Raw genomic sequence first — 15,289 nt, 5'->3', positions numbered from 1 at the left:
ACAGCTGGCAGCTTTCCCTAAACGTAGATAAATGTAATATAATGCGCATACATAGGGGCAGAAATCCATTCCAGTACGATTATGCCATAGGTGGTAAATCATTGGAAGCGGTAACGACCGTAAAATACTTAGGAGTTACTATCCGGAGCGATCTGAAGTGGAATGATCACATAAAACAAATAGTGGGAAAAGCAGGCGCCAGGTTGAGATTCATAGGAAGAATTCTAAGAAAATGTGACTCATCGACGAAAGAAGTAGCTTACAAAACGCTTGTTCGTCCGATTCTTGAGTATTGCTCATCAGTATGGGACCCTTACCAGGTTGGATTAATAGAAGAGATAGACATGATCCAGCGAAAAGCAGCGCGATTCGTCATGGGGACATTTAGTCAGCGCGAGAGCGTTACGGAGATGCTGAACAAGCTCCAGTGGCGGACACTTCAAGAAAGGCGTTACGCAGTACGGAGAGGTTTATTATCGAAATTACGAGAGAGCACATTCCGGGAAGAGATGGGCAACATATTACTACCGCCCACATATATCTCGCGTAATGATCACAACGAAAAGATCCGAGAAATTAGAGCAAATACGGAGACCTACAAGCAGTCGTTCTTTCCACGCACAATTCGTGAATGGAACAGGGAAGGGGGGATCAGATAGTGGTACAATAAGTACCATCCGCCACACACCGTAAGGTGGCTCGCGGAGTATAGATGTAGATGTAGATGTAGACACATATCTTTTATCTTGAAGTGCGGGTAACATACTCAAGTATTTTGTACAAGCACACAATTAATAAATTTTGTCGTGTGCTCCTTTCGTTTCCCGAAGGATGTCCAGGCGACATTACAATTCCATCCATGTACTGGTCAATAACTCCTGAGGAATGGAGGTTATGATGTCAGTAATTCGGCGCCGTAATTCTGGGATGTCGTCCATTGGTGTTTGGTTAACCTGGTCCTTGACATACCCCCGAAGGAAGAAATTCGGTCTTTACGTCTGATGATCGTGGAGGCCAGTTGATGGGACCACCAACCCGGATATACTCGTATTGTATCCAAATAGGCATGAACTTCTAACCCCTAAAGAGGTGGAACACTATATTGTTGGAAAATGAAGCCCGAAATGTCCTGAATCTGTGGCACAACAAATAACTGCAACATATCAAGATGAGTCTTGGCTGTGATTGTCGTTTCACTGTAGAAAAAAGGTGCTATGATTTTATTGTGGATGCAGCGTAAGACCGAGCCACACGTTCAGCTTAGAGCTAGCTACTATCTCTGACGGTCTCAAACACAGCCTGTGGATTCTCGGAATCCTGATTGTGTCAAGCAAACTGTGACCTCACCTGATGAAACACAGTCATCATCTTCGCCTCAGCCAGCATGGCACAGCAAACTAGTAACGAAAACTGTGCTCCGCTGGTTGGAGCGACTGCACGATCTGGATTTTGTGCGAACGGAAAAGAAGTTGTTTATGTAGGATGTGGTGCACGATTTCTTCGTAATTTGAAATTCACTTGAGGCTCTGCGGACTGACTTCCTGGGACTTCTCACGAAGACTTCTCTCACTGTATGAATTGTCTGGGAAGTAAGCGCTGGCCGCCAGTTCTAGGGAGATCTCAGACGTTCCCTGTTTTCTTAAACTTCGCATACCACATCTTGAAGATTTTAATATCTGCTGAATGTCTGTGGTACACCGTCTGGAATGTTCTCTGCACCGCTTTTGGTGATTGTGTCTCGTGGTAACAGAGGACACATGGGGCATTTTTGGTTGGAGTACATATTGTTTGCAAATGGCGTCCGATTCCGCTGTTGTTACGTCGCCGAGCCCTGTAACAAACGAAGTAAAAGTTTGTACTGTATGGCTCTGAGCACTATGGGACTTAACTTCTGAGGTCATCAGTCCCCTAGAACTTAGAACTACTTAAACCTAACTAACCTAAGGACATCACACACATCTATGCCCGAGGCAGGATTCGAACCTGCGACCGTAGTGGTCGCGCGGTTTCAGACTGAAGCGCCTAGAACCGCTCGGCCACTCTGGCCGGCTGTACTGTATGTATGAACACAAAATACTTGAATACGTGACAAGCAATTAAAGATAAGAATTATTTGTCCATGCATCATATTTTGTGTCTTACGAAAGTTTGTTATCAGGGAGAGACTTCTGGGAGAACCGGTAATTCTAAGAGTAAGTCACATCTGGTGAAGAGAGTCACAAGGTATGCTGCTTGGACAAAACCAGCGCGCAGATAACGGACTTGTATTTTATGCAATACAGCATCGTTCTAATTAATTACTCTATCCATGCTTGTCTTTGGCAAAATGAGTCTGCAACTGAAGTCTGAATGTAAATTTGTGCCTGTTTATTCCGTAGACACCTGTACACACAAGAGAAACTCAAGGAATCAGTAGCTATAATGCATGACACTGTTTTCAGATACAAGCGGGGAAGGAAGTTGATGACTTTCAGTCCTGTTAGGAACATTACTAACGTTGTGGTATATAATGACTAACACCTACTCCAGGGAAAACTTTGCATTTCCTCTAGCATATGGCAGAGCAGTTGAAAGGAATGGACAGTGTCTTGTAAGGAGGATATAAGATGATCATCAACAAAAGCAAAACAAGGATAATGGAATGTAGTCGAATTAAGTCGGGTGATGCTGAGGGAATTAGATTCGGAAATGAGACACTTAAAGTGGTTAAGGAGTTTTGCTATTTGGGGAACAAAATAACTGATGATGTGGCGGTGGTGGTGGTTAGTGTTTAACGTCCCGTCGACGACGAGGTCATTAGAGACGGAGCTCATGCTCGGGTTAGGGAAGGATTGGGAAGGAAATCGGCCGTGCCCTTTCAAAGGAACCATCCCGGCATTTGCCTGAAGCGATTTAGGGAAATCACGGAAAACCTAAATCAGGATGGCTGGAGACGGGATTGAACCGTCGTCCTCCCGAATAACTGATGATGTGATGGTCGAAGTAGGGAGGATACAAAATGCAGACTGGCAATGGCAAGGAAAGTTTTTCTGAAGAAGAGAAATTTGTTAACATCAAGTATAGATTTAAGTGACAGGAAGTCGTTTCTGAAAGTATTTGTATGGAGTGTAGCCATGTATGGAAGTGAAACATGGACGATAAATAGTTGGGACAAGAAGAGAATAGAAGGTTTCCAAATGTGGTGCTAGAGAAGAATGCTGAAGATTAGATGGGTAGATCACATAACTAATTAGGAGGTACTTAATAGAATTGGGGAGAAGAGAAATTTGTGGCACAACTTGACTAGATGAAGGGATCGGTTGGTAGGACATGTTCTGAGGCATCAAGGGATCACCAGTTTAGTATTGGGGGCAGTGTGGAGGGTAAAAATCGTAGAGGGAGACCAAGAGATAAATGCACTAAACGGATTCAGAAGGATGTAGGTTGCAGTAGGTACTGGGAGATGAAGAAGCTTGCACAGGATAGAGTAGCATGGAGAGCTGCATCAAACCAGTCTCAGGACTGAAGACCACAACAACAATGGCATGGAACTGTTTTCCTCCCTTGCGGTAATGTTAGTGTTCATAGATTTACTTACTCTCTGGCATAAACGTGAACGATGTTTAAAAACAAAACAAAAAACAGTAAAAATTTACTTCGTTCACGTTTTGTATTGCCGTCTATAACTTGTATTTCTGTGGGGCAGTAAAACAGCTCCTTCTGGCAGACAGCTCGCCCATTTCGTGGTCTGGAAGGTTTTGCGAACGCATTACTCGTGAGAAAGACGACGAACAGATGGATTTACTCGAATGTGCTACCTTTCCGGACCTACTCACGGAGGTGATGATCGCATTGGAAACAGGTTGCCCGTCGAAACTGGACACGTGACGGCAGAGCAATTTACGGCAATATCATTTGAATTTTTGCGTCGTTACATTCATTTTAATTACAGTTGAACCGGCCGTGACATTGATAGCATTAGGAATAATGTTGATGGAGCCAAGGAAGTTATGGTTATTGCAGTTCTGAGATGAAACATCGGTGTTTGTTGCGACTTCGTCAAATGAAAGGTCGGAGCGCGCTTTTTGACAGCCTTCATCATTCGTTTTGATATTTCATCTTAGTCTTATAAACGCCCAACAGTTAAAACTCTTCCGTAAATGTGGCTAATTTCCTGCAGCTGAAATCTTTTAGTTTCATCAAACAGTAGCTCACATGGGTTTTTGGTTCTTCAGATCTATAATTGTTTGATGCATGTTCCGTGTGGTCTTTCAGCGTTTCTTCTTTCTGCGTGGTAACGGAATAATATTTTAAGTAAAGTGCGCGTCCCTATTACGAGTTTCTGTATTCTAAGATATTTTATGATATAGTTCAGATACTGAGTTGATAACCTGAAGAAGTAAAAGTACATTGAGCCCTTGATGTACTTCCTCACTGCTCGTTGTTCACTGGCTCAGAGGCAGTCAATCACTGCTATTATTTTATAAATTTTATTACTTACTTTTCTATGTTTAAAAAAAAGATTTCAACGTATTTAGGTCACGTTAGCAACTTACAGCTACTTTCTGGGCAAATGATACGTTTAGCGACCAATAAACATGAATTTGCTACCTTTTTATAAGTATTTGTCCATAAGATTAGCTCAAATGTTCCGATGAGGCCTCTTTTAAGGTTGTTACTTTGGTGTTTGCTTTATCGAATTTTGAGACTGTGTTCCTCTACTCGTGGTAGTATATCAGTAACCAAACACCATGACAAAGCTTATGACTGCGTTCTATACAAATGCCTGATTCCCGGTTGGCAAAATGCGACGAAATAATTTTGTTTTGGAACAATTTACCCCCTGAGAAAACATAATTTTTCTTCTTTTGTACCCAGCCGTATTTCGCTTAAGTTATAGCGTCTTCAGTTAGTTTCTATACATGCTTTCTATTGAATAATAGAATTTCTAAAGTAAAGTATTCAGGAACAGTGTGGGCACAATTGTCCAACTCTTCTTTACATTCCAAATAACTTCATGCGTGTCCTACACTGTTCTGCCGCAGCCGTTGATAGTTTAAATTATGTGTAAACAATACCTCGGCGGCTGTGAAGATATACGTTAAATTAATTTCGTAACAGCAGCTGAGGCGGACCTTACATACAATAATTCTTACAGCATAGACTCCAGTATTCTTACACGTGCAGCCCTGCCACACCTATGCCCATATACAAATGCCGTGCATAGCACTACAATTAAATATCGACCGACACTTTTATTTGAAAATGTTCCACCAGTACTAATTACTGTGACTACATTTATTCACAATACAATGTGTTTGGATAAAAGGCAGGCCACGTCTGGTACTTTATTTCTTTCGCCGGAAATTAAACGCACCTTTTTTGATATTGTATTGTCTAGTTCCGAACATGATGATTTGTTTCTTCTGGCACCTCTGAAAATCATATCCCACAGACAGAGAACAATTATTTTAGAATTTCCTTGATCGCCTTGACGCCACTGCGTGCAACGGAAGTTCGTGTTCCTTTCTATTGCTCATAATTTCTTCAAAATTCTTTCCCGGTCACATTTGTCCTCAGCGTCAATGGCTTATTTACTGTGCGCACTGTGTCTTCTTCTTTGGGGCAGATATTCGAATGAAAAGCATCGTCCCCTCCTTCCTTCGTTTGCACTCCGTTGTCTTACTAAACTTTAACCCCAGTAGCGTACACCTCTGAAATTGTGACAGTGTGTGCACACCAAGCTCACAGTGACCCTGAATTATTTGCTGGAGAAAATGCCTGAAGATATAATGTTTTATTGGAAATGGACTCTCATGTAGTAAACTAAGTTTATTTCACCCTTCGCAAGTACTTTTTCAATCATTTAATAACGATGAACGCATCTACACTTCGAGACTAAGTAAAAACTGCCACTAAAGCCTTTCAATGAAGAAACTTGAAAGTGATCCAGATCTAAAGATTTTACTTGCAGTTTAATTAGATGAAGATGCTATTCATTTGATGAAATGCACGCATTACACGAATATTCTGAGGTGTTCTCAGTTACTCACAAATCCTTTCATTCATTATTTCCACACTTTTGGAGTATGGAGCATGGAAGTTTATCGCCAGGTGCCAGGATTGTTCTGTTGCAGACGGCTCTGTTCCAGCAATGTCCATTCTCACTGTGGGCGACAGTATTTTCTTCATCGCTATCTTAAGAATCGGCAGACTGATCAGTTTCGCCATTGTCTATACTGGTCCAGGAGCATCAGCCTCAGAGTAACTTTCATCGTTGAAGTCACTTGCCTCACTCTTACGATCGAGTTCTTCTCACAATGTTTCGTGTACAGCATCTTCCATCAGCAAAATGTCATTCCTACGCGCTATTTCCACGTAAATGAACTACACACTTGGCGGCAGAACAGTTACACAATGTGCACTCCAGGGTCACACTGACCCTTCAAAAGATATTTCTGTCAGATTAATTAAACAATGACTCACAGCTTCGAACGTCTGTCCTCTGCTGTGTCTCAACCAGTGCTGGATTTACATTAGTGGCAGAGGGCTCTGTATGTGCAGTGGAGTATGCACAGTAAACAGTAAAGTCAGAGTGACCCTGGTGTAAACTTCTAGATTTTGCTTGCATGCACTGAGGAGACACAAGTCATGGGATGCCTCCTAATACCGTGTCTTTTGCGCTGCGTAGTTCAGCGCCCGACTTGGCATGGACTCAAAAAGTCGTTAGAAGTCTCCTGCCGAAGTAATGAGCTAGGATGCCTCTATATAGCCGTCCATAATTGCGAAACACCGGTGCAGGATTTTGTACACGAAGTGACCACTCGATTACAACCCAAAAATGCTGCATGGAACTCATACCGGGCGATAAGAGTGGCCAAATCATTCGCTCGAACTTTCCAGAATGTTCTTCAAAGCAGTCGCGATCAACAATGACCCGGTGGCATGGCGCATCATCACCCATAAAAATTCCATCATTATTTGGGAATACGAAGATCATGAATGGCTGGAAATGCTCTCCAAGTAGCCTAACGAAACCATTTCCAGTAATCATCGGTTCAGTTGGATGAAAATACCCTGTCCATTGCATGTGAACACAGCCCACACCATTATGGAGCCACCAACAGCTTGCACAGTGACTTGGGTCCATGGCTTTGTTGGATATGCGCCACACTCGAATCCTACCATCAGCTCTTACCAACTGAGAAATGGCTCTGAGCACTATGGGACTTGACACCTGTGGTCATCAGTCCCCTAGAACTTAGAACTATTTCAACCTAACTAACCTAAGGACGTGACACACATCGATGCCCGAGGCAGGATTCGAACCTGCGACCGTAGCGGTCACGCGGTTCCAGACTGAAGCGCCTAGAACCGCACGGACACACCGGCCTGCTTTCCCAACTGAAATCGGCTGTTATCTGACCAGCCCACGGTTTTCCACTCTTGTAGAATCCATTCGATATGGACGCCAGCCCCCGAGAGGCTCTGCACGCGATGTCCTTTTAGCAAACACACCAGCGTCGGTCGTCTGCTGCCATAGCCCATTAATGCCACATTTCGTCGCACTGTACTAAAGGATCGTTCGTCGTACATTGCACACTCTTTTCTGTGATTATTCCACTCAGTGTTGTTTGTCTATGAGCACTGACAACTCTACGCAAACGCCGCTGCGCTCAGTGGATAAGTGGAGGCCGTCGGCCCACTGCGTTAGCCATGGTGAAAGGCAGTGCCTGAAATTTGGCATTCTCAGCGTACTCTTAACACAGTGTATCTTGAAATATTGGATTCCCTAACGATTTCCGAAATGGAATGTCCCATTGAAACGTTCCCGTCGAATAAATAAAAGAATTAATGATTGAACTTAATGTGTTTAGACGATAACCTTCCCGTCTAGAATAAAATAATTGAACTTTCCGTCTAATGAAAGAAAGAAAGAGAATTGAACTTTTTGTGCCTTGCAGCTTTCCTGTCTGGACCTCCTTTCGACAACGTGTCTGATCTGATAGTCGTTAGCGTACACAATGGTTCAAATGGCTCTGAGCACTATGGGACTTAACTTCTGAGGTCATCAGTCGCCTAGAACTTACAACTACTTAAACCTAACTAACATCACACACATCCACGCCCGAGGCAGGATTCGAACCTGCGACCGTAGCGGTCGCGCGGTTCCACACTGTAGCGCCTAGAACCGCTCGGCCACACCGGGCGCCCAGCATACACAACGTTGTACGCCTTGTGCCGTTATTGGTAACAGTGTTAATGCGACTGAGAAAAAGAAGATTATTTCGACGTGAACACATTAGCTTATGCCGTGGCCCTTAATACTGGTTACCTATGCAGAAAACCTGAAAACATACATATATATTTTCCTTTTATTTTACTGGGTCTCCTCTGTATAACGTTATCTGACTGCATGTCTGAATACACTCACTCTGATCTGTTGTTGATAATTATTCGGGTTGGCATTCATTTACTGGGATTGCAAATATGCTAGTTAAAACTGTACTTATTATTCATTTGTTTTTTTATTGAAGTCACTGGTGAAAAATTCAATGTCATTATTAAATTAAAAAATTGAGAAAACCCAAGAAAAGGTAAATGTTGTGGTTACCGGGTTCAATGAAAAATAATACTATATTGACTGAGGTAAACTGATCTATTCTGAAAATGATTGAATGTAAATTTTTAGCTCTTTATAATGATTCAATTTATAAAATTTTAGTTTGGGGATCGTTTACATAAAACTGATTAAAAATGTAACAACGAACTTACAATATGCAGTTACCGCTTAAATACTGGGTGATCAAAAAGTCAGTATAAATTTGAAAACTTAATAAACCACGGAATGACACACATGCTTGGTATGACATGGGTTTTTATTAGAACAAAAAAAAAAAAAAAAGTTCACAAAATGTCCGACAGATGGCGCTGGACAGCAAAACGTCAGTGACTGCGCATGACAATCGTGTATAAAAGGAGCTGTAATGAGAGAGAGAATCAGATGCGCCAGCAGTCGCAGCATGTTGACGTTACCTGAAAAGGCGCTTTTAGTGAAGCTGTATTATCAGAATGGGGAATGTGCTAGTTCAGCGTTACGATCCTATCGCCATAGGAAGGGGATTCGAACAAATGCAGCTCTGGCGAGAATGATTTCGAAGTTCGAATCCACGGGTTGTTTAGACGATAGACGTCGTAGTGGCCGACCGAGCACGAGGCGTAATGCTGCTGAGACAGTTCAGGAAGAAATGGAGACTGTGGCGGGTTCGTCTATGCACGGGGAAGTCAGCGCTCGTGCAGTCGCACGTCGCACCGGCATTCCATACACTAGTGTTTGGTTGGCACTGAGGCGTACCCTGCGATGCTATCCGTGCAAAATCAGGCGGCATCATGAACTGTTACCTGGCGATTTAGTGAAGCGGAGGGCATTTGCGGTGTGGGCGTTTCAAAAGATGGCGGAAGATGACGATTGGTTGAGTAACGTGTTGTGGGCCGACGAAGCTCATTTCACGCTCCGAGGGTCTGTCAACTCCCACAACTGCAGAATTTGGGCTACCGAAAATCCTAGAGCTGTCGTGGAAACTCCATTGCAAGACGAGAAAGTCACGGTATGGGTTGGATTTACCACATCTACCGTTATCGGGCCCTTTTTCTTCGAGGAAATGCGTGATTCTGGTTTTGTAACTGCTACCGTGACGGGTGAGAGGTACGCCGCTATGTTACAGAATCGCATCATCCCCAGCCTGGCTGATAAACACCTGCTGGAACGTACGATGTTTATGCAGGACGGCGCTCCACCCCATATTCCTGGACGCGTGAAAGATCTCTTGTGCGCGTCGTTTGGTGATGATCGTGTGCTCAGACGCCATTTTCGTCATGCCTGGCCTCCCAGGTCCCTAGACCTCGGTCCGTGCGATTATTGGCTTTGGGGTACCTGAAGTCGAAAGTGTATCGTGATCGTCCGACATTCTAGGGATGCTGAAAGACAACATCCGACGCCAATGCCTCACCATAACTCCGGACATGCTTTACAGTGCTGTTCACAGCATTATTCCTCGACTACAGCTACTGTTGAGGAATGATGGTGGACGTATTGAGCATTTCCTGTAAAGAACATCATCTTTGCTCTGTCTTACTTTGTTATGCTAATTATTGCTATTCTGATCAGATGAAGCGCCATCTGTCGGACATTTTTTGAAATTTTGTATTTTTTTGGTTCTAATAAAACCCCATGTCATTCCAAGCATGTGTCTCAATTTGTACCTCTCTATCTACATTCGTCCGTGATTTATTCAGTTTTCACATTTATACTGACTTTTTGATCACCCAATACATTTGATGTCTTCATGACGTCAATTTTTAGTAGTTCATGAGTAATTACCCATTATATAATTATAGTATTCTTCAAGTAATATATAGCTGGTCGCGAACAGGCACACCGCTCTGTCTCTACACACACCTTCACTGCACAAAGGTTGACTCGAGAGTGTTCTATCGACAATGCTGCACGCTTCTCTCCGCGCTCCCTATGTATCAATGCGCGGGCTCTCCCGTAACAAAGAGCTTGGCACGGATACTTCACTGTCACCATCGACATGCAAAGAACTTAAATAAATTTTACAAAACATTTTTCTTACATACTATAATTGTTATTTACATATTTCTTAGCTTATAAATATTTTTCATGGCCTGTTTGATTTTCTATTGACGTATTTCACCACGTCCTTAGCTCCAACTACCATTTCGCGTTCAAATTCTGTTAATTCCTGTGTGCGGTCATAATCGCGTCGGAAACGGTTTCACACGAATCGCCTGAGTGCAAATGACAACTTCGCCAGTGCATTGCTCTTTTATACATTGTGTACGCGATACTATCGCTATCTGTATATGTGCATATCGCTGTCCCATGATTTTTCTCACCTCTGTGTATTCTGTCCCATTTTCCCTTAGCACTGTTTCCCCTTTCTGCGTCTCATCACCAATAAATTTAACGATGTTGACACGAAGTCGTCTTGGGTACGAGTAAAAGCATTTTCCGTGATGGGTTTCCTGTGCAAGAGGACAACGCGCACTATTTTGAACTGACGCGTGGCTGTAAACAGTCCCTTGACCAAGTTGATTCTTGCTACACTCAGGTCTACAGCTGTCTTTGTCGAGTAATACTATAATCCGTTCATCATCAGAATAAACCTGATGTAGACAAAAACAAACGCGATGATTGGTGTGAAGCCTTAGCACACGTACTCTGGTGTTGTTACGCTCTTGGAAGATATCTTATTACTAAATTACGTTAAATCAAACTTTAAGACATTCAAATGTATTAATAGCAATCAACATTTTTCTTAATCACGTTTTAGCTACGTAGTTTTTATTTCAAAAATCATGTACAGTCACGGCCTCTGCAGCGTTGTGCCGATTCTCGCACTGTTAATGCGTAGTATGAAAATGGCTGAGGCTGCTTTCTGTTCCGTAGTGAAATACACACGTGGAACTCGGTTAAAAGGTGCTGAGAAATAGGCTGTTCTTAATATTTTTCATTAATTTAAGGAAATAATCGGCTTTGAAGTTTTCCCAGCGTTGTAATAATGCAGTTAATAAAACATTTTAGACTGAACGTGTAGCGTAGTCAGTAGCGTAATGCAATGTGAACATAAAAGCATTTTTCATTCGTTGGTTTAAATCTCCCCAATATCAATTATTTCCCTTGTTCAATTTGAAATACCTTCATCTCGTAATTATAAAACTCATCATCATTTTCTATGAATTATGCACGTCTTCTTGTTTCTAATTACAAATTGGAGCGAAATTCTGGTTTCCATTTCAAATACAAATTCCTAATTATCTATTTTTATGAAAGACTGTTCATAAAAGTTGTTTATATTAGGGAAACGTAACAATTTCATTTTTAAGGCAAAAATGAAAAACCAAATCCTCTTTATTAGGACTATGTCCATCATTTTATTCCACAGAGGTAGATAAGTACCGTAGAAACATGAAAAACAATCACTTCCACAGCATCGAGCACATCATACAAATGCTGCATTTTTACGTCTGCTACTGTCCCATTACAATATGAACCCAACATACCTGATCTGTAGCCAAGCTGCGGGATTTGGCCCAAGAAGTAACAATACTGTTAAGCTGCCAGACGTACTGGAACTAACGCACACATCTTTCCCATGCGTCACTGCCGAATGCTGGTGGGATATAGAACGGCTCGTCATAAAAGATGACGAGAAAATGCTGCGCCTGGTTGGCTTCGTGGATTCTGTTGTTGATAGGCTCGTTCTCAACGTAGCAGGTGACGCTTCCAGAACTGAAATGTATTTCTTGGATTCGGATAAGGAAGGAGCTATGAGATTACCAGACGACTGACTGTAAGTAATACCTTCAGTGGCTTCAACATTTAACTATACGGTGAAATCCTTCAATACTCTCTTATGTTACACACAGCTTATGCATAAAAATTACCCTGTGGTTAAGTAAGGAATTTTCATCAGTCTTCTTTTTAATTACAATAGTACATTAGCTAAAAACGATAACGTGTTGCGGTTTTCGCCTAAGGAGCGTATTGTGGGAGATTTGTAATGTATTGTTTCATTTTTGTATTGCTACTCTGCTCATCTCTTTTTACTTGTGAGCTTCAGCTGGCCACGTCACTGCAGGCTAGCTGTACCACAGAACAACAAGAAAAGAGAAGCGCAACTCCCCTGTTAAAAGAGGGCAACACGGACCGATAACAGCGCCTATGGTGGTATGGAGATGAACTAAAAAAGGATAGACATTGCGGGTTGCATCCCTCCTAGCTTATGTACGCTTCTCTTTTTTTTTTTTAATTTTCTTATCTCAGTTTTCTGGGCGTGCTATGTAATTATTTTGGCTAGCATCATAATAAAATAATTTAAACACAGCTATAGCACAGTGCAATAAAGCAGTGACAACCTATTATTCACGAATATTTGTAGTCCAATTTAGCTGCAACAATTTTATTTAGCTTCAGCTATTTAAGCTACAAGTTTGTTTCGACTTACTGTCAGTTTCAAGCCTTGCGACTAGTTTTTATGACGCACAAAACATCCTGGAGCTCTTATATGTTGATAGAAATCAATATAAGTGTGTCAGTTTGCAAGTCTATTCTTGATGTTTGCGCCTGACAGTTGCTGCTCAAGAAAAGACCATAGAAGCAGCGACTGTCAGACGCAAACGTCAAGAATAGACTTGCAAACTGACACACTTATATTGATTTCTATCAACATATAAGAGCTCCAGGATGTTTTGTGCGTCATAAAAACTAGACGCAAGACTTGAAACTGACAGTAAGTCGAAACAAACTTGTAGCTTAAATAGCTGAAGCTAAATAAAATTGTTGCATATAAATTGGACCACAAATATTCCTGAATAATGTCATACTTTGACATCTTATAAGCTGTGGGGTCAATGGAAGAAAAAACTATTATTAAGAGAATAATCGGCAGTTAAAGAGGTTCAATTAAGAAATCTTTGTCACAGTGTTAATGAATGACGAACTCTAAAATTTGTTACAACTATGTTTCAGGACTGTAATTTCTTAAAAAAGTTCCTACATCATATAACTGTAAACGCTTCAACACAAAAAAGAAGACATCAATATTAAGTACCAAAAATAGGAAAGGTGGATAAACACTGAAATGAAAACAAAACTTACTTTTTATTTGTTAAGCACACGATAAAAATTTCACTATGAGCAACAGTTTCACCTGATTCACTACTGATTTTAACAATTTCACATGGAACACCTGCCACATGTTTTGGAAACTCACCCCTGTTTAGCCTATGCCTAATTTTATTCATAAAATCTTCCTCAAAAAAATGATCTTAACAAACAAAATAAGTAGCACAATTCACATCAGGTCACAGTTTACAAAGACTTTTCCGCTTCAGAAGCAATTCTTGAAATAGTTTTGGAAACCTGTTGAAATGCTTGTTCCTAACTTTCTCCGTTGAACCGACGTAATGTCCAGGTGAACAGCCAGGGAATTTACAGGAGTATTTCTACGTCAACTTGTTGTGTTGAATATTCTGAAAAACATAAAACTCTTCATCAAATAAAACTGCTACTGACATATCAAAGTTATTTAAGTAAGCCAACAGAAATCACACAGCTTCATTCACGACAGAAGAGAATACATTTCATTTATAGCCTACGAGATTATTTACTGAAAATTAGATGTCTTACCTTAGGATTAATTGCGGACATTTTTTCCGCAGGAAATCTCTTCAGTTCCACAGTGAACTTTATGAAATTTAAAGTAATAAACCTGTTTATAATGAAGATGAGTAGTATGTAAACATGAAACATATACCAAGACGACTGTAACCGTGGACTTCAGTACAGAGCAAGACGATATAATATCAATAACCGCCATTGGACAGTTGTCATTGGTCAATTGCAGCTTCGTTTGACCCATAGCGCCTCTAGTGGTCTGAAAGGAACTACCTGGCTTGTTGCCTCTTCTCCCATATAGCTTTCACCCCCGTGAGCTGTACTGGCTGATCGGCCAGAGCTGTCCAAGTTAAATGCGCCGGTAAAACAGTTGTCCCGTAAGTCGATGTGCGCGTAACGCACAGCACAAAATTTACCATTATTATCTTACTTGACAGCACTCGAGGATAGCTTGGCTGCAGTCGCCAGTGATACGGAAATCCATATGAGGTTCCAGCAATGGCGCAAGAATACGTAGTGCAATGTTTACATCAGGTTTATTCGCACGATGAACGGATTGTAGTGGTGAGCGCGGAACTATTGCTCATGTTTTTTGTGCTTTGTTGCAGAGTTCATGGAGGTGATGACCGGAGAGTAGGAGGTGTTGGAGGCGCTGCGGGCAGCGCCAATCACGTCACGCCACGTCACGACCCGCCCCGCCTACCAGTGGCTCGGCCCCCTCCGCGTCGCTACCGTCCTCTTCTCAACACTTGGTTTTGGATGTCATGTGAGCCTCTTAGCTACCTCTTCTGCGGTGACCACGGTGCCCCGGTGTACAGCTGTATTACTCACAACATTATTAAAATAAATTTTGTAAATTTAAATTGCTCTTCGTTTCATTTCTTGACCAAATTGGGTGAAGCTTCGAGTTTGGGTATTGTCACCAGTTTGTATTTGGAAAAAATATTCTGGCAGATTGTTTGGAGGACTCGACAAAAAATGGACATGTGTGTGCTGGGATAACACTGTAATCTAGTCAACGACACACATGGTAAACCAAAATTCCGCTGACAAAATTTCGGAGGTTATTCGGTGAGCTTTTCTGACTACACTGCCTGACAAAAAACG

The 15,289-nt window shown here is 41.8% G+C and overlaps 1 protein-coding gene across 1 annotated transcript in view; it reads left to right on the top strand.

The window, feature by feature from the left end:
- LOC126473708 (troponin C, isoallergen Bla g 6.0101-like) overlaps window positions 1–15,045 on the top strand; it is a 51,869-nt gene extending 36,824 nt beyond the window's left edge. The window contains exon 6 of the mRNA XM_050100950.1: window positions 14,791–15,045. Coding sequence (XP_049956907.1) covers window positions 14,791–14,819 — 29 coding nt within the window. The 3' untranslated portion in view covers window positions 14,820–15,045. The remainder of the gene's footprint in view (window positions 1–14,790) is intronic.
- Window positions 15,046–15,289: the final 244 nt, after the last annotated feature.

Source organism: Schistocerca serialis, chromosome 4 (assembly GCF_023864345.2).
Source record: "Schistocerca serialis cubense isolate TAMUIC-IGC-003099 chromosome 4, iqSchSeri2.2, whole genome shotgun sequence".
In the NCBI taxonomy this organism is placed as follows: Eukaryota; Metazoa; Arthropoda; class Insecta; order Orthoptera; family Acrididae; genus Schistocerca; species Schistocerca serialis.
Note: the sequence above shows the minus strand (reverse complement) of the source record. Positions and strands in the feature narration are given on the sequence as shown.